Source organism: Amphiprion ocellaris, chromosome 8 (assembly GCF_022539595.1).
Source record: "Amphiprion ocellaris isolate individual 3 ecotype Okinawa chromosome 8, ASM2253959v1, whole genome shotgun sequence".
NCBI lineage: Eukaryota > Metazoa > Chordata > Actinopteri > Pomacentridae > Amphiprion > Amphiprion ocellaris.
In genome coordinates, this window is record NC_072773.1 from 32,062,763 (window position 1) to 32,081,784 (window position 19,022).

Sequence of the window (19,022 nt, forward strand, 5' to 3'; positions counted from 1 at the left end):
CATGTTAGCGTAAAATGCTGTAAAGTACAACATTTTAAAGGAATATTTGCTGCAGTCTGAGCTGTTATTGCTATTGCTACTTATGGTTTAATATTTCTGTTTTCTCAATGACAAAGCAACATCTTATCACATCTTATCATTATGTCACAGACAGTCTCTGGCCGTCTAAATTCTCATCGAAATATTGAAGATGCGTCTGTGCGTCTACTTTCAATGACATATTTGTTAATCATACCAAGGAGACTCAGATGCAGTGTATTAAATGTGAAGGTATTAGGTGTTTAAATGGAAGATGTTTGGACATGCTAGGGAGAAAGTGTAAATGTGGTGTAAATAAGAAAAATTAATAGAGCTCAACTCCATTTAGCTTTGGAAAAATAGAACCTACGCAAATGGATCCTCAATCAGGCTCTAGGTATTATTATAAATACGCCAAGTATTTTAAAATTTGCCTAACTGTAATTTGTTAAACATGTTCAAATCAAGCATTTTGGTGAAAAACAGCAGAGAAATAAAAGCAGACTGGAATATAAAGGCATTTACTTCCTGTATGCTGACAAAGAAAAAAAAGCACCTTTGCTGGTGTACACAAGACATGATCTAAGGGGTTATTTTTTTTTTACACATCTGCAGAACAGGCAAACAAAACCAAGCACAGAAATGGTCAGATTTTGAACAAACACTCTAATAAACTTCTATTTTGCAAGCTCATTTAGTGATTCTTTAAAGGACAAAACTTAGTTATCATGCCATGTTATGATTTCCACATTTAAACATTTAAAGTCATTTCCAAAGATATCCTGCAAAATTTTGGACATGTTAGCACCCCTGAAAGCCCCAAAGTTTTGCAAGTTAAGACTGGAAACATCCATTGTTTAAAAAAAACTAAACAACATTTATTCCTCCTTGGCAAGTGGAACTTCACTCTTCAATAAAATAAAGCCAAATTCTTCGTCGCATATGACAGGAGACATATTGACACCAGAAGATGAGGCAAAGTTAGCGTGCCTGGCACATTTAGTGAAACAAATATGTGAAACCTATGATAATATTGAGCAACCTTTTGTCGCTTCACATAAATAAAACTGTTCCCATCTGGCACAATCTTTTCTGTTCTGCTCAAAAGCATGTTTTTTGTATTTATTGTTTTCCCCTTAAAATAAAGCGACTGCATTGTGAGTTCACTGGGACATCACTGAGAAAAACATGGCCACTCCTACTATCAAACATGTTACTTTCATACATTTTTCCTCAGCGCTACTTCAGGAACTGAAGCCAGTGACAGAATTACAGGACAGCCTGCATCACTAGACATCAACGCTCGTTTAGAAACCTTATGTTTAACATTAATGCTAAAGTGAGCAACATTTAGGATTTTCCTATTTTAGCTTAGTGGGTTTTAGCAAATAAAATATAAATAATAAACTTGATTTTAAAGAGGTGCTGGCTCTTCATGAGTGTATTTAAAACAGCTGCATCTTTGTCAATTCCTCTGATGAAGCCTGACACACCTAATGCTATAATTGTTTTCTAAAAAGAAAAAGGAGCCGCTCGTGGTTATGTAACAATATGAGATTAATGTACTGGTGAAGGTTTGGCCAACAGATGAAATGGATCAAAATCATCAATCTGCACTTGGATTATGCTCATTCACTTGTTTTGCAACTATTAGGTAGTAATAAAGACAAAGAGTTTTGTTGACCTCCCCAACATCTATATCAATCTGCAAAAAGGTTTCAGAAATGAGGGCCTCTGTCAGACAATATCCTGTAATTCAATACAGACACTTCCCTGCCAATAAATGCAATGTGATGAGCTGTCTAATAATCAGCCAGTGAGGTCTACGAACGCTTAAGTGGTTTCATCATCAGTCTCTCAACAGAAGATAGTCTTTGATAGTCTCTGGTAGAGGAAGCTCTTTTACAGCAGTGGGGAGGAACTGCACTCCGAGACTCTGCCGTACAGCGCAGCGGGCCAGAGAGCGAAGTGAAGGAGCCTGAGCCACCATGTTGGTCAGCCTGGCCAGCAGCTGGGGATCTTTACTCAGCTCCCTGGGGAGGGTGCCGTCAGGACGTCGGATCTCAAACCGCCCCGCTGCCCGACACAGTAGATCCAAGCACTCCTCCTCCTGTTCAGTGCCCAGGCCCCGGGCCAACAGGGCCACCAGTCGGGAGATAGGGGTCTGGCCCTTCAGGTTGGTCACATGGACCTGGGCTCCGTAGTCTAAAAGCACTTTGACGCTCTCCAGGTTGCCCTTCATTGCTGCCCAGCTCAAAGGCGTGTCATTGTTGTAGTCCCGGGCATTGGGACAGGCTCCACTCTCCAGCAGGGCCCTCACACACTCTGGGTTATCTTTAAAGGCGGCCCAGTGAAGTGGAGTGTCCTTGTTGCCATCCAGGGCGTTCGGCTGAGCCCCGTACTCCAGCAGCAGCTCCACACAGCTCTCGTCCTTCTCTGCTGCGTAGTGCAGGGCTGTGCGGTTATAGCCGTCCAAAGCGTTCACCTGATGAGGAAAGGAGTTTATTTTCAATTCAATTCAATTTTATGTATTTAGTGCCAATTACAATTCAAATTGTCTCAAGATAATTCATAACCTTAACATCAAAATAAAATAAGAGTGATGATGAAAAAAATCTATACAAATTAGACGACATTGTGCCTTTATATACTGGTCAGGCTTGTGTCCATCATGAAATTTAAAACCACGTACATTTAAGGTTCAGGCAGCTATTAAATGTATGTTCTGTTAATATCTTTGAATGTTCATTCAAATGTAATGAACATTTTACTTTCCTCGCTGGATTCTGAAAAACAAAAAGTTAACAGCATTTAGGTCCTGATTTTAATTGATTAGTGCAACTTTGTAGTTACATTCTGAGTCGTTAACATGCAGCAGGACAAATGCAAAAGGGTCGGATGAAGAGGAATATAGAGTAGATTCAGAAAGTACTATTTCGGCTGTGATGTAGACTCAATTTTGAATGAAAAAATAAATCTATGCTCAGAATGATAGACAGACAGACAGACACATACTTTATTAATCCCGAGGGAAATTCAAGATTTAGTACAAATGATAACTCATAATATCTAAAGAAACAGGAACATCATTTCTGAACACACATTTTGATTTAAAATTTGATATTGGGGACTTAGATATGTATTAGAAAATTATATTTTCGGTCTAATTTGGGTGAACTGATCACTTAAACCACTTCTGACTGTTCTGCACATTTTCAACCAGCAACTTCATAACACACGCTGTATTTTATTATCCTGAATCACGACCAAAAACCACTAGTATTGTTAAGATCAATGTATGCATTACCCCTATTTTTTAGGCTGGTTTCAACTCATGTTAGCACAGTACACAACTTAACATTCAAGCACAGATGATTCATTTAATGCAAACACACTCCGCTTCCCTTTTATCACTGCAAAGTTCTACAAACTAGTCTTGCTCACACTTGCATTGCCCCACAGAGACTGCGTATCTTTGAGAGAAATGAAAGGTTCAACTCTGTCGGTGGACTTTCATTTCATATATTGCTGTCAGAAAGGTGAGAAAATCCATCTAACATCTTATCGTATGATATGGGATAAGTTTCAGTGTATAGAAGTTGTCTATAATGTACCTCTGCCCCTTTCTCCAACAGCAGCTCCACACAGTCGGCATCAGCGACCATGCAGGCACAGTGCAGGGGTTTGAGTGTGCCATGCATTCGGTTCACATCAGCTCCCTGCAGCACACAGGAGATAAAGATATCAATATTACTGAAGGCAATGAGAAACGCTGTCTATTTCAAGTTTGTCTGGAGCAGGCCTACCTTACGAATGAGATCCTCTACGTTGTCGTGAGGGAACGAGCGGATGGCTGCGATGGTGCGGATGAGCCGCTCAGACAAGGAGTATTTACTCTGAATGCTTTGCATGATGTACCACATAGTAGAGCTCATGTGTAACAGAGGACCATGGCACCCGAGCAGGGGTGACACTACGGCACGCTGAAACAGGAGAGACAGATAACAAAGACAAAAGGTCTTCAGTTGTATTTTAGTAATTCAGGAGATTAAACATCTTTATTAATATATTTGCTGCTTTCATGGAGAAATTAAAAGTCAACCAAAAAAAACAAAAAGCAAAAAAACATGGAGAATATTTTGAAGTTAAAAAAGTGCAAGTTGAAATGAAATTAAAACAAAATAAAATGCAAATTGGACAAAAATGTAATTCATGTTGGGTTTTATAAAGGAGAAAATTAAAAATGGGTGGTAAGTTTTTGTCTCCCCCTTTCACCTCCCCCCACACCCCCACACCCCACACCCCACACACACAAAAAAAAAAACAAAAAAAAAAAACAAGAATTGACAAAGAAAACAAAAATCGTCTCTGGAAGAAGTAAAAGTTTTTTTCCTTTAATAGACTATCCACTACACTATATGGAGATGCCGCCACCCAGTTACTCATTTATCTATATTTCTTTCAAGCAACTTTTTTTTTGTTATTTTTGTGTCCTTTTTCAAAAAAAAAAAATCCATTATTCCCATCATCATTTATTTACAAGTGTATTGTTAAATTGTGACAAAATCTGCACAGAGAAAACTCTTGAATTTGACATAAAATTACTCTGGTTCGTTGTGGTGACTTATAATGATTATTGGGGGTGCAGTGGTAGCTTCTTTAACTTAGGAGCTTGCTATTAATACACTTTACATTTTTAAATTCACATAATATGAAGGAACCCAAGTGCCATGATTTTGAGAGTATCTTATTTGTGGATCTTATATTCGAAATTTTATGAAAACGTTTTTGTTTACATTGCAGAACCACCATTTTAATTTCAGATATAAGCTGCTTCCTCTGTTCTAATTGATCATTGTAATTTTGGAGGTTGGAAAGGACACTATACGTGTACTGTGGATGTTATACTTGCGCAGTAATGTGTTAGCCTAACGTTATTCTGCTGTTGCTGTTCAACAAAAGCAGCTGCAAGCCAAATATCAGCCATGGGAGCAATAAACACCGCAAATAACACTGACAGCTAACGTTAGCTCACACGACAACAACACAAAAATACTGTCTGCTTCAATAAAGCACAACCAAGTGACAGCTTTAAATATAAAATACAAATCATTTAGATGTGAAAAGGTGTTGACAGTCTGACAAAAAGAAGAATAAAAATGTAAAAAACAACGATCTGCGGCTACACTTTAGCACCCAGTTAGCTAGCAGCAGGCTAACGTTAGCATCGTAAACAACAACCGACAGTCGTGAGCGGAAAAAAAACGAGTGACATTAATTTTAAACTCTTGCAGACGCGTTTTAACACGCACTCGGTACCAGTCACCGCTAAATCACCGATGCTGGAGAGGTAACGTACCGTTTACGGTCCACGGTTTGAAGGTCTGACAGGTTACCGTGCTGACTGTTTGCTTCTCGGCTCGACATAAACACGGAACGTCACGTCTCGCCACGCCCTCCGCCTCCAGCCTCGGTATTTAAACGGAGCTGTCAGCCGGATAACGGACGCTTTTTCTGCCCTAACTTTAAATAACTCGATGTTTTATTTCAACACCGGCGTTTAGGAGCTCTGGCTGCAAGCTGCGTCCTCGCCAAGTGTACGTACTTTCCCAATATAGGCATGTATGGCGACAGGCATACCGTGAATACCGGGTGCTCATGTCCATGTTAAGGAGTCACCGGGCAGGCTGGAGTCACGTTCCAGTAGTCGGAAATGATTCTGGGGGAGAAAATAGTCTGTTTCCTCGAAGTCTTTCCACCTTTAAGCCTGTTTTACTAAGATTCATTACAAAACACTGCAGTAGTATACTGATCATATGCTGTACCAGTTCACCAAATAACATTGGTTGTGTGGTCATCGTCGTCACGTTAGGTCGTGTGTGTTTAATGTTTAAATCTTAAAAATGAAGTTGAGACGCGGAGGGCACCTGCTTGATACTGAGGGCAAGGGGCAGGTACTCTAGCACCACCTGTCTTATCATGCATGTATCAAATTGTGTGTTTTATGGTCCTTGTGTCCCCACCTCTCTACCTCTCTACCTCTTCTGTCCCTCTCAACCCGCCCGGCCAGCAGGCAGATGGGTCCCCCCACATTAGAGCCGGGTTCTTCTCAAGGTTTTTTTTCCCTGTTAAAAGGGTGTTTTACTTGCCACTGTCACCTTTTGGCTTGCTCTGGGGGTCAGGCATATGGGTTCTGAAAAGCATCTTGAGACAATTTGACTGTAATTGGTGCTATATAAATAGAATAGAATAGAATTCTGTGCTACTGCAGCATGGTCTGGTTTTCCAGCTGCACCTCTGGAAACAGAAGGGACTTGGCCCGTGTGGTAAAAACTGCACAGTGGATTGTGGGTGCACAGCTTCCCAGCCTGGACTCTGTCTATGCCAGCCGGCTGAGGAAAGAGGCCAGCAGCATCGCCAGAGATCCAGGACACAGACTGTTTGTCCCCCTTCCATCAGGGAAAAGATTCCAGTCATTAAAAACAAAAACAAGCAGACTGCGAAACAGCTTCTTCCCCAGAGCTGTTGCTGCCATCACACCCCCCACCCATTGCCCCACCATCCAGACATTCCCCCCTCCTGATTCATCTGTGCAATAAGAACTCTACTTAGTACTGTCATGCCATCTGTGCAATAACAACCTTACCTTAGTACTGTACTTCCACTAGTTTATATTCTCAGTTCTGCAACACTTGACCACTTTACTTTGTATATAGTGCATTTTTTTTTTTTTAGTATAGTATATTTATTTTTATTCCTGTTTGCACTGCGGCTAATTGTCGTGCTCTTCCAAACAAATTTCGTTGTACTTCTGCACAATGACAATAAAGTCTCTTTATCTTTATATATACATATATAAATTAGTTGTTTTTCAATGTTATCATTTCTAGACATTACATTGCATAAACAACTGACCACATTTCCAAGGTATTGTCCTCAAATTGATAATTTTGTCACCAACAGTCATACAGTTATATGAAAAGCAGTAAATTCTCATGTACATTTACATATATATAGTGTGATATAAATATATAAATAAATGGTCATGGTTCCAAAATATAGACTCACTTTGAAGCTTAATTTTTTTTGTTGTTCTGTTGCTGTTTTGCATGGAAAATAAAGAAAAATTAAAGCTGCAAGCAGCATTGGACGGGTCCTCGCATCCGTGCTGGTCGGCGAATCCACGCACGTCCACCAGGTGGCGCTGCGACTGAGAGTGCATGTCGGCCTATGAATGCGATGAGGGCCGGACTCTGATGACACGTGTAAAATTTCAGGCAGATTGGAGCATGTTCAGGCTACTTATAGAGCTTTTCCTGTCCATCCACCAGGTGGCGCTGCGACCGAGAGTGTATATTGGCCTATGGATGTGATCAGGGTCGGACTCTGATCACACATACAAAATTTCAGGCAGATCGGACCATGTCCAGGCTAGTTATAGAGAATTTCCGTCCATCCACCAGGTGGCGCTGCGACCGAGAGTGTATGTCGGCCTATGGATTTGATCAGGACTGGACTCTGATCACACATGTAAAGATTGAGGCAGATTGGAGCATGTTTAGGGCAGTTACACAGCAGTTGATTTTTCATGGCGAAGCATCAAAATTCAGGAGGCCGCCATGGCCACGCCCTCAGACTTTTGCGGAGCATTTTGATAACTTTTGATCACCCATGCCTGGAGTACATCCTGGCCGAATTTCAGCTCTCTCGGTGTTACCCTGTTTGAGTTTATAGCTTTTGAAAATGTACAAAAATGACCCAAAATCGTCAAAACATATGACATATAATTCAAAATGGCCGACTTCCTGTTGGATTTTGGGCATGGGTGTCAATTACATTTTTGTGTGTCTTGACGAGTTACATATGCCTACCAAGTTTCATAATTCTAGGTGACATGTACTGGCCGTAGTAACTGTTTGAAACTTTCCAGGTGGCGCTATGGAGCCATTTTGCCACACACATGTGCAGTTTCCCTAAAATATGAAATGGGTTGTCGGTCCAGATATGTGTGGTAATTTTGGCGAGCATTTGAGCATTTTTAACCTGTCAAAAAGTACTTTGTTTATTCTGGAAACGATACGTTGCTACGGCAACAGCGTTTTATGAATCGTCAAAATCTTCACACTGTGGCATCGTCTAGGTGTAACCACTCACCTGACCAATTTTCTGAATGATATGACAAAGTTTCTGGCAATGGCACGAGCAAATGTAATGACAATTTCTTCCTGTTGCCAATAGGTGGCGCTATGAGTATTTCTAAATTTATGAATGTGGACGTGTTCAGAACCTGACTGGTGTCCATCATATCAAGTTTGGTCCAGATTGGATCATTTCCAGCTGAGATATTAATAATTCAATTTTCATGGTGAGAAATCGAAATTCGCTGCGCCGCCACAGACACGCCCCGTGACAACGAGCCACCATTTCCTCTGGGGATCATCATCAATGTGTTCAGGCTTATGTCAGCACATTTGAAGTGATTCTGGTCAACGTGCTAAGAATAGAACATCAAAATGTAAAAAATGTCTATTTCTTGCTACCACAAGGTGGCGCCAGGGCTGGACTGGGATCAAAATATGGCCCTGGCATTTTTGGTCATGGTGGCCCACCATGATTATTTATACAATATGCCAAGCCATACGACATACCAGAGGATATATGTGCACATTGTATTGTTTCCAAAAAAAAAAAAAAAGAAATGCAGCAGCCTACGTGGAAGAGAGTAACCATGTAAAAAAAAAAAAGATACACTCTGTCACTTCTCACAGGGACTTTATTTAAAATTTTATTACAAACTGTCAAAATTAGCAACTTGAATTTAAAGTGGAGCTCTTCACCAAAATGGAACCTTAAAGTATGAAGAGAGAGATTGAGAGAGAGAAAGATAGAGAGAGAGATGCATAGATGATCAAGAAAAGAAAAAGAGCTGGAATCAGTTAAGGTATAGTTTTAAAGCTAATGTGACCTCGTCGATGTGTCCCTGCTGTGTCACGTCTCTCCCTCCGTCCTCCTCCTCCTTCTCCTCCTACTCCTTTTCCTCCGACTCCCCCTGAACTTCGGCTTCTTTTTCTATCATGGCAGCAGCACTCGCTGCCGCAGGTGAAGTAGTGGAAGCAACGGCAAACATGTCACTTATTCAGCAGCATTTTGCTGCATCGACTTGCAGGCTTTTAAGCGTTTATTCGCGCAATTTTTCAGCGCCCCCCTTTCGTTTGGGCCGTTTCTCCATCTTTGCTCCTCTCAACTTCCGGCCAACTCAAACGGCAAATTTTGATGACTTTGGTCAAGAGGCCAGGGAGGGGCGGGCCGAGGAGGGCTGAGAGATTTCATTGGATTAGTCCAATGTCCTTCAAAAAAATCAACCAATGGGCCGTCGCGATCGACAAAAAGGATTTATATTTATATATGATGGTTAAATTATGACACCCCCTGTGCCGGCCCAAAAATGTGCTTCGGCCCACCGGGCATCGCCCGGTACGCCAGATGGCCAATGCACCCCTGGTTGGGGTAAAAATGTTGTCAGAAGAAGAAGAATCTAGAAAGAAACGACATAACAAAATGGCATTAAATCAAAGGGAAAAAGTTGAGACAAGAAAACATTTATAAAGTAGGAAAATATAAAAGTCGAACTAATGTAAGAAGTTTATTTAATAAGTAAAGATGTAACTTTGTAAATAAGTGTTGTAGTCAATTTCACTTATTTGATCGATAGGTGTAGTGAGAGACAGGCAGACAACGGGGTAGAAATAAGAATGAGGGCAACTCATATAGCACGAGCTTGCGAGCGGGAATCGAACCCGGGCCTCAGCGTTGGGAACCTAGTACATGCGTGAGTGGTTTAACCCGTTGAGCTATATGGACACACATGTTATGTGCTTTTAAACGTGTATTCATCCAATAGAAAGTCTAGGGGTAGGGTTAGGGTTACAGAGGCAGGTCCTGACAGTAGCAATGAACCAAAAATGGATATTAAATTGTACATATTTTCATAATTTAATATTAAGTCAAACTAACCAAAAAATTCTTAAAATGAAGTTGGGGTTTTCCCGGTGGGAAAACCGGGGATTTATTTCTCTTAATATTCGGCTGCTTCGTCTGGACATTAAAAATAAAATTGTATTAATTTTTTTTAACCCTATTTTTGTTATACAACTGTAAGGACCCGCCTTTCTAACCCTAACCCTACCCCTAGACATTCTATTGCATTTATACATGTTTTAAGGCACATCACATGTGTGTTCATATAGCTCTACGAGTTAAGTCACTGACGTATGTACTAGGTCTCCGACGCTGAGGCCCGGGTTCGATTCACGTTCGCAACCCCGTGCTGTATGATTTGCCCTGACTCTTATTTCTATCTCGTTGTCTGGCTCTCTCTAACTACGCCTATCCATCAAATAACTGAACAAGACTAAAACACTTATTTAAATTGTTAAATGTTTATTTACAAATAAAAACCTTACATACAATAACACTTTCACTAGGAAATAAACACAATTTACTATGAAAACTTTAAATATACAATTACACATTAAAATCTATTACAAGTTCTTAAAATTACAAATTACAACAGTTTATCTAAACATTTAATATTGACAATAATATTTTAACTCATCACATCCAATAATACTTTTCACTCAACAATTACACATTAAAAAGACAAAACATTTGGACATCTAATCTAATATAAAATCATAAAGAATGACAAAAGACCTTGTTGAGGCAGTTTGTGTTTGAGTTTTTCTGCCTCGAGCTTCATCACCAGTGATGTTCAGGACTCATTCTTGTATTTTACACTCTCTGATGTTTTCTTTTCTTCATGTCTAGTGTGTGAATCATTTCTGGTTTGTCTCTTCAGTGTCTCATGTGGCCCTGCAGCTTCTCCTCCTCCACCTCCTCCTGAAGCCTTCATCTTCTTCATCATCAGCTGCTCAGTGACTCTGTTGGACGTCTCACCGTGTGGCAGCAGCTCTGGTCAGTGGTGAAGATCCTCTTTATCAGCTCCACACCCACAGACGTAGTGAACGCAGCGTCTGTTGTTGTGCTAATAAGAAGCTGCAGCTGAGCAGCAGCAGCTCTGTTCACTCCAGCCTCAGTCACACATGGAGTCAGAGCAACACTCTGTCAGAGCTGATTCCTCAATGTTAGATCTGATTAATCTCTCTCTAGTAACAGGTTATGTACCACAGGCTTTTAAGGTTGCTGTAATCAAACCTTTACTTAAAAAGCCCACTCTAGATCCAGATGTTTTAGCCAACTATAGACCAGTTTCCAACCTCCCATTTCTCTCCAAAATTCTGGAAAGAACAGTTGCAAATCAATTATGTGAACATTTACAAAGGAATAGCTTGTTTGAAGAGTTTCAGTCAGGCTTCAGAGTGCATCATAGCACAGAAACAGCCCTGGTGAAAGTTACTAATGACCTTCTCATAGCGTCAGATAATGGACTGGTCTCTATACTTATTTTATTGGACCTTAGTGCAGCATTCGATACAATCGACCACAAACTTTTATTACAGCGACTAGAACATTCTATTGGCATTAAAGGGACAGCACTGGACTGGTTTAAATCCTACTTATCAGACAGGTTCCAGTTTGTGCATGTCAACAATGACTCTTCTGAGCATACTAGGGTTAATCATGGAGTTCCTCAGGGTTCTGTCTTAGGACCAATACTGTTCACATTATACATGCTTCCCTTAGGCAACATTATTAGGAAGCACTGTATTAATTTCCATTGTTATGCTGACGACACTCAATTGCATTTATCTATGAAGCCAAATGAAACTAATCAGCTAGCAAGACTGCAAGATAGTCTTAAGGACATAAAGACCTGGATGACCTATAATTTCTTACTACTAAATTCAGACAAGACTGAAGTCATTGTATTTGGCCCCAAACATCTTAGAGAATTGCTTTCAAAGCATATAGTTACTCTGGATGGCATTACATTGGCCTCCAGTACTACTGTGAGGAACCTCAGTGTTATCTTTGACCAGGACATGTCCTTTAACTCGCACATAAAACAAATCTGTAGGACTTCCTTTTTCCACCTGAGAAATATTGTGAAAATCAGGAACATCCTGTCTCAGAGTGATGCAGAAAAACTAGTCCATGCATTTGTTATTTCTAGGCTTGACTACTGTAATTCCTTATTATCAGGTTGTCCCAATAGCTCTCTGAAATATCTACAGCTGATCCAAAATGCTGCAGCCAGAGTACTGACGGGAGTTAGCAAGAGAGATCATATTTCTCCTATATTGGTTTCTCTTCATTGGCTTCCTGTTAAATCTAGAATAGAATTCAAAATCCTTCTTCTGACATATAAAGCTCTTAACAACCAATCTCCATCATATCTTAAAGACCTGATAGTACCATATTATCCTAGCAGAACTCTTCGCTCTCAGACTGCAGGCTTACTTGTTGTTCCTAGAATCTCTAAAAGTAGAATGGGAGGCAGAGCCTTCAGTTATCAGGCGCCTCTCCTGTGGAACCAGCTCCCAGTTTGGGTTCGGGAGGCGGACACCCTCTCTATTTTTAAGACCAGGCTTAAAACCTTCCTTTTTGACAAAGCTTATAGTTAGGGCTGACTGGGTGACCCTGACGGGGTGAGCTGGTGTTTTCATTTGCACAACTGACTTCCCCTCTTGACGTCCCTTTAGTTTGCCCCTAGTTATGCTGCTATAGGCCTAGGCTGCTGGGGAACCTCTCTTGATGCACTGAGCCCTTCTCTAACTACCTATGTATTTACTACATATACCATTATTGCATTACATTCACTCTGTTTCTTTCTGTGTCCTTTCTCCGAGTGTCCCTGGTCCCAGAGCTGGATGCTGGATGCTTCAGATGTGTGGCTGTGTTTTATGGTCCTTGTGTCCCACCCCCCCACCTCTCTATCTCTACCCCTCTATCTCTACCCCTCTATCTCTACCTCTACCCCTCTATCTCTACCTTTCTACCTCTTCTGTCTCTCTCAACCCGCCCGGCCAGCAGGCAGATGGGTCCCCCCACATTAGAGCCGGGTTCTGCTCGAGGTTTTTTTCCCTGTTAAAAGGGTGTTTTCCTTGCCACTGTCGCCTTTTGGCTTGCTCTGGGGGTCAGGCATATGGGTTCTGTAAAGCGTCTCGAGACAATTTGACTGTAATTGGCGCTATATAAATAAAATTGAATTGAAAATTGAATTGAACTGAGAGCTCTCAGCAGTTTTCTACCCATTTAAGAACAGGACAAACCGAACAAGCTGTTGTATCGATTTGTCCACGATTTCCTCTCATGTGTCCATTTTAAGGAGTTTGCAGTCAACCAAGGCCAACTCAGAATCACTCCCACCGGGAAGATCTGTGAAGGAAGGTCCACCCGGCTGGTCCAGAAGCTCCGGTCCAGCAGAGCAGCGTCAGGATGGAGACGTAACCGGGTGAGTTAACTAGAGAGGCGACACATTCACATAGAAAATCCAACAATTCCTTCTGTTTTTACAGTTTGTGACTCTGGTAAATGGTGTCATTTTTCAAAGCTGGTGGGTTTTGGGCTTCACAGATTGAACCTAAATGCTTTTCTTAAACAAACTGCTGAGCTGCTGCACAGTGAAATGTTTGAGTGGAGCTCAGGATGAAAGCATCAGAGCTGTTTTACATGTTTTTATGTTCAGCTAATATCATTTCCTCTGGACAATGTTTGTGGTGTTAGAAGTGGACGTTTGTAGGGAGTTTTCAGTTGTGATACTTTAATGCATAAATATTTGCAGTGGTGGTTTCACTGCAAGCATCTACTGATGTCACCAGTGAAGTAAATAAAAACAGCATTTGTTGAACTTTACGCCTCTCAGTGTCTGCAGTTAGTTTAGCTGAATCAATGCAAAGATATTTCTATTTTTCTACATGACAGGAATGTCAGTGAAATCCAAATGCTAAGAATAAACAAGTGATCTGCCTGGTCACAGATCCCACTTTAATCCAAAATAAAGACTTTGCAAGGAAATGAACTTGAAATATGAGCCACCAGTAAAAGTTGTGATCAGACAGAAGGGCCTGTATTTTATCTTTGGAGAAGTTTAACATGTAAGTTTGTGCAGCTGATCAGTGGTGAGGCCTGTGGATGACTGGAGATGTGTGTGGACACTTAGACGAAGCAGCAAATGTGTTGAAAATGAGTTGTCTTCTCAGAGTCTTGAAGATGTTTTGTCAGAGCTAAGAAAGAAGTAAGAGATCCTGCAGGTGATTGTTGAGTGGTGTTGAGGAATTTGAATGTAGAGGAATAGCAAAGAGATTTTGAAGATATTTAAGCCATAAGTTGTATTTTATTTGTTTGCTGTTCTCTCCCATTTGTAGTGAAGAGAAGTGATTTGACATGAAGAATGTGATTTGTGTGGCTTTGAAATTGTGTTAAAATGTAAAAATGAGTGATGAGGAGAAGAGTGTGACTTTTTAGTATTGTGTTTTTTAGCGTGTTCTTTAAAAGTTGTAGGTAGATCATGTTCTTTTTTGATTTTGTGGATTGTTTTTTTTTTCTTTCAGTGTTGATGTCACCGCCTTGACGAATAGAAGAAAAGCCTGTATTTGGGTATGTAGGACCGGTAGTCCAGAGGTAGTGATGGTGGTTTGGAACCTGGAGAGTGCAGGTTCAATCCCCCACTCTGCTCAAGCTTTTTTTTCACATTTGGGCAAAATTCGCCAAAAATCTTCTTGAAAGGCTCTTTACGCTCTTTACGCTCTTTACGCTCTTTGCATAAAGTTGCATTAAAAAACACAGATTTTTAATGGAATATCTCCACAGGGGCACAGAGGAACACCCCCAGCAACCATCACTCCCGCGCTCCAACGCCACACCGTGCCAGCCAATGGTGCCGAAAGGCTAACCGACGAATAGAAAACCCTTGTGCAGCCACGCCACCACACAAACAAAAGTGTGCGCCCCCATGGAAAACACGAAACTCCCGCGGTGACCTCAAACTTACGAATGGTGGTGTATATAATATACATCATAGCCACAAACCAACAGGAAGATGAAGTCATGTTGTTTTTCATGTTTATAATATGTAACTGTTAAATACAATGCTGTAACTCAACATTAATAAAGAAAACATACATTTCAATTGATTTCACGCTCTTTACGCTCTTTACGCTCTTTACGCTCTTTACGCTCTACGCTCTTTACGCTCTTTACCTTTTTCGGGCAACTTCTTGATTTTGCTAGAACCACCCTTCAACTCCAATCCACTGACACTCCACACCACAGACCACAACCTTTCCACTCCGCTATCATCCTCCGCAAGGTTCCCAGTGGGGATTCGAACCGTCACCCTCCACATGACAGACACACAACCTATGTGTGAGCTATCTTTCACACAAGGTCCTTCATGGACTTTGTTGTAATGATGGTTGAAAGAGGTTGTCATACAGCCAAAGTATGTACATATTGTAAATAAAGCTGCTGTAACAATGTAAATTTCCCCTAGAATGGGGAGAAATAAAGAACTTTATCTTATCTTTATCTTATCTTATAAAGTGTCAAAAGAGCCCTGGGCTGGATTCGAACCAAAAACCTCGCGGATGAGAGACAGATAACTTACCACTGCGCTATCCTTCCTACTAGGTATAACTGTTAGTTTTCCTAAATGATGGTACACAAAACTATTAAGGAGGTGAAGATAATAAAGGTACTAAGGTGGATTTCAACCAGGGACCTTCAACATGCCAGGCAAAAAACTTACCTCTACACCACCTGTCCTACAAGATGCTGTTCTAACTTTGCTTAAATGATGCTAGCAATTACTACTGGAGCATCCAAAGGACACATAAAAAGTGTGAGTGGGGATTTGAACCATGGACCTTCAACATGTGAGGCACAGAACTTACCTCTGCACCACATTTCCTACAAGGTGTTGTTGTAAATTGGCTTAAATGATGGCATCAATCAGTACTGGAGCAATCAAAGGACAAATAAAAGGTGTGAGTGGAGATTTGAATCATGTGAGGTACAGAACTTACATTGCAGGTTTGTTTCTGAGACTGAATACACCCAATCTCATCCGATCTGCAAAGCTAAGCAGGGTTGGGCCTGGTTAGTATTTGGATGGGAGACTACCTGGGAATACCAGCTGCTGTAAACTTTTTACTTCTCCTCACAACCTGAACAACACACTGCCGGTCATTCACTAGAGACAGCTATCAACTAAAACCTCTTGGTTTCTTTATTATACGCTCTATGAGGTGGATAAGCTGCAGCTCATGCTGATTTATTGCTGGTTCTGGTTGGAGCCAAAGAACTAAGGCGTCACCTGTTGGAGCAGCTGATGTCCTGCAGCCTCTTCACCACAGAAAGCCTCTGACAGCTTCAATTCTTTACACTCTGACTGCAAGACACCAATCACATAGGAACATATACATGTGTGGAACAAAGAGCTGAGCTGACACTCAGCATGTGTTTGACCATTTATTGATAAAGACATTCAAACATGTCTAGAGATAGAACACCAACGCACGGTGTAAGAAAGGTCAGAACAGACTTCACCTGCTCAGGAAACTGAGGTCCTTCGGGGTGCAGGGAGCAATTCTGAGGACCTTTTATGGTTGTGTGGTGGTATCAGCCATCCTGTATGGAGTGGTCTGCTGGAGCAGCAGCATCACGGCTGCAGACAGGAAGAGACTAAAGAAACCAGTTAAGAAAGCAAGCTCTGTCCTGGGCTGGTGTTAGACAGGAGGATGATGACAAAGCTGTTGTCTGTCATGGAGGACATCTCCCACCCCCTGCAGGAAACAGGACCATCACCGGCAGCTCCTTCAGGGACAGACTGCTTCACCCACGATGTTTGAAGGAGGTCCTTCCTTCCTGCAGCAGTCAGACTGTGTTCAATCAAACCTGCTCCCAGTAGTTCAGATCACCCATGAAGTAACTGCAATAAAATGTAAATAAGTCAATATGTGCAATTTCACAGGTTTTTTTTTTTTTTACAAGCATTTCTATTTCTTCTCTAAGGAGAAAGCATCTATTTATATCTGTGCACTGAGTGCTGCTTTTCTTTTTAATTTTTTTCCTATCTGCTACTGCCACACCGAAAATTTCCCCACTGCAGAATCTACCTATCCATCCATCTATCTATGGTCCATCTACCTCCCTACCTATCTATCCATCCATCCATCCATCCATCCATCCATCTCTCTCACGGGTGTGGGGGTTGATTCACCTGTTCTCAATCACCTTAATCCACAAAGGCCCGGTTCTTCATTCTTCCGCTCTCTGCCAGACCAGAGACTTTGAAACCAGAACCTTTCTCCTACAATTAGTCTGGTTTCCCCTTTTTGTTTTCACCTTGGTTTAGTTATCCTTTCTGTGTTGGTTTTAGTTTCATTCGTTAAATAAACTCCTTGTAATCTTTGACCTGTGTCTGCAGATGTCCTGTGACACCAATGATCCCATCTGATATTTAGCATGTTTTCAATTATTGGTCCCATTTCTTAAAAAAAAAAAAAAAAAAAAAAAAAAGCCCCCTGAAATCTGATCAGATAAATGAATGTGAAACTACTTTGGGTCTGCTGCAGCTGCCTCCCTCTGATCTTGTTCCTGCCCACAGCACAATCTGATCAGTGAAACACTGAAGGACAACTTCAGCATGTAAAACATAAATAAGCAAAGGCTGCAACTCGTGATTATTTTAATTTTAACTTAACTTTATGTGCTGTTCAAAAACTTTATTTTTTCTGCAAATGTGTAGTGATTCCAAATCTTGGTTATTGATCTCCTTGATTACAAAAAAAATCTGTATCGACCCGGAAAAAAAACAAACATGTCAGGCACCCTATGATGTTAACTGTTTGCCTGAATGTTTTTGTTTAAAATCCTCAGTAATAACCTTTGACTGGTTGCTCTTAACCCTGTAAAACTCACTGCTGCAAAAATACAACATCAGCTTATTTTTTAATTACTATTTTCTATTATATATATCTGAAATAAACCCTAATCTGGGGTCTGACAGCAGCGTGAGGTCAAAGAAGCTGCCATCAGCTGCTGCACTTCTGTCCGTCCAGCAGATGGAGCCATGGAGCTGCAGTGAAGTGAAGAGCAGCACAAGGCAACCACCACTTCCATCCACTGACGCATTCAATTTGACTGACGCTAATTTTTTATTGACTTCCAACCACTAAACCAATAAAAGCTGCAAGCAGCGTTGGACGGGTCCTCGCATCCGAGCGGCCCGACTGGCCCACGCATATCCACAAGGAGGCGCTGCAACTGAGAGAGTAAAGTTTCAGGCAGATTGGAGCATGTACAGGCTACTTACACAGCACTTCCTGTTTCATGGCGAGAAATCCGAAATGGCCGCCAAGTGGTGCAAAGATGTGATTAGGGCCGGACTCTGATCATACATGTAAAATTTCAGGCAGATTGGAGCATGTACAGGCTGGTTACACAGCACTTCCTGTTTCATGGCGAGAAATCCAAAATGGCCGCCAAGTGGCACAAAGATGTGATTAGGGCTGGACTCTGATCATACATGTAAAATTTCAGACAAATTGGAGCATGTACAGGCTAGTAAGACAGCACTTCCTGTTTAATGGCGAGGAATCCAAAATGGCCACCAAGTGCCACAAAGATGTGATTAGGGCCGGACTCTGATCATACATGTAAAATTTCAGACAAATTGGAGCATGTACAGGCTAGTTAGACATGACTTCCTGTTTCATGGCGAAAAATTCAAAATGGCCGCCAGGTGGTGCTATGACAGTGAGTCTATATCGACCTATGGATGTGATTAGGGCTGGACTCTGATCACACATGTAAAGTTTGAGGCAGATTGATGCATGTCCAGGCTAGTTAGACAGCACTTCCTGTTTCATGGCGAGACATCCAAAATGGCCGCATTCTGCTGGTCACCATGGCCACACCGTCAGACTGTTGCAGAGTATTTTGATAACCTTTGATCAACCATGACTGGTGTCCATCCTGACCAAATTTGAGCTCTCTCGTGGTTACGGTGTTTGAGTTAATAGCTTTTTAAAATGTCCAAA

General features: G+C 41.3%; 1 protein-coding gene across 1 annotated transcript; it reads right to left on the minus strand.

Annotated features, from left to right (window-relative positions):
- Positions 1-523: 523 nt before the first annotated feature.
- On the minus strand, positions 524-5,519 carry asb8 (ankyrin repeat and SOCS box containing 8). The gene is made up of 4 exons (XM_023267807.3): positions 5,378-5,519; positions 3,825-4,001; positions 3,633-3,737; positions 524-2,503 (listed from the first exon to the last, which is right to left on the minus strand). The coding sequence occupies exons 2-4, from the start codon at positions 3,951-3,953 to the stop codon at positions 1,868-1,870; spliced, it is 870 nt and encodes a 289-aa protein (XP_023123575.1). The 5' UTR covers positions 3,954-4,001; positions 5,378-5,519; the 3' UTR covers positions 524-1,867.
- Positions 5,520-19,022: the final 13,503 nt, after the last annotated feature.

Coding starts and splice junctions, on each gene's coding strand:
- asb8 (XM_023267807.3), bottom strand. CDS start 3,953: ATGAGCTCTACTATGTGGTACATCATGCAAAGCATTCAGAGTAAATAC. Junction 3,738..3,824: donor TAGAGGATCTCATTCGTAAG/GTAGGCCTGCTC, acceptor TGTGTGCTGCAG/GGAGCTGATGTGAACCGAAT. Junction 2,504..3,632: donor TGTTGGAGAAAGGGGCAGAG/GTACATTATAGA, acceptor TTTCCTCATCAG/GTGAACGCTTTGGACGGCTA.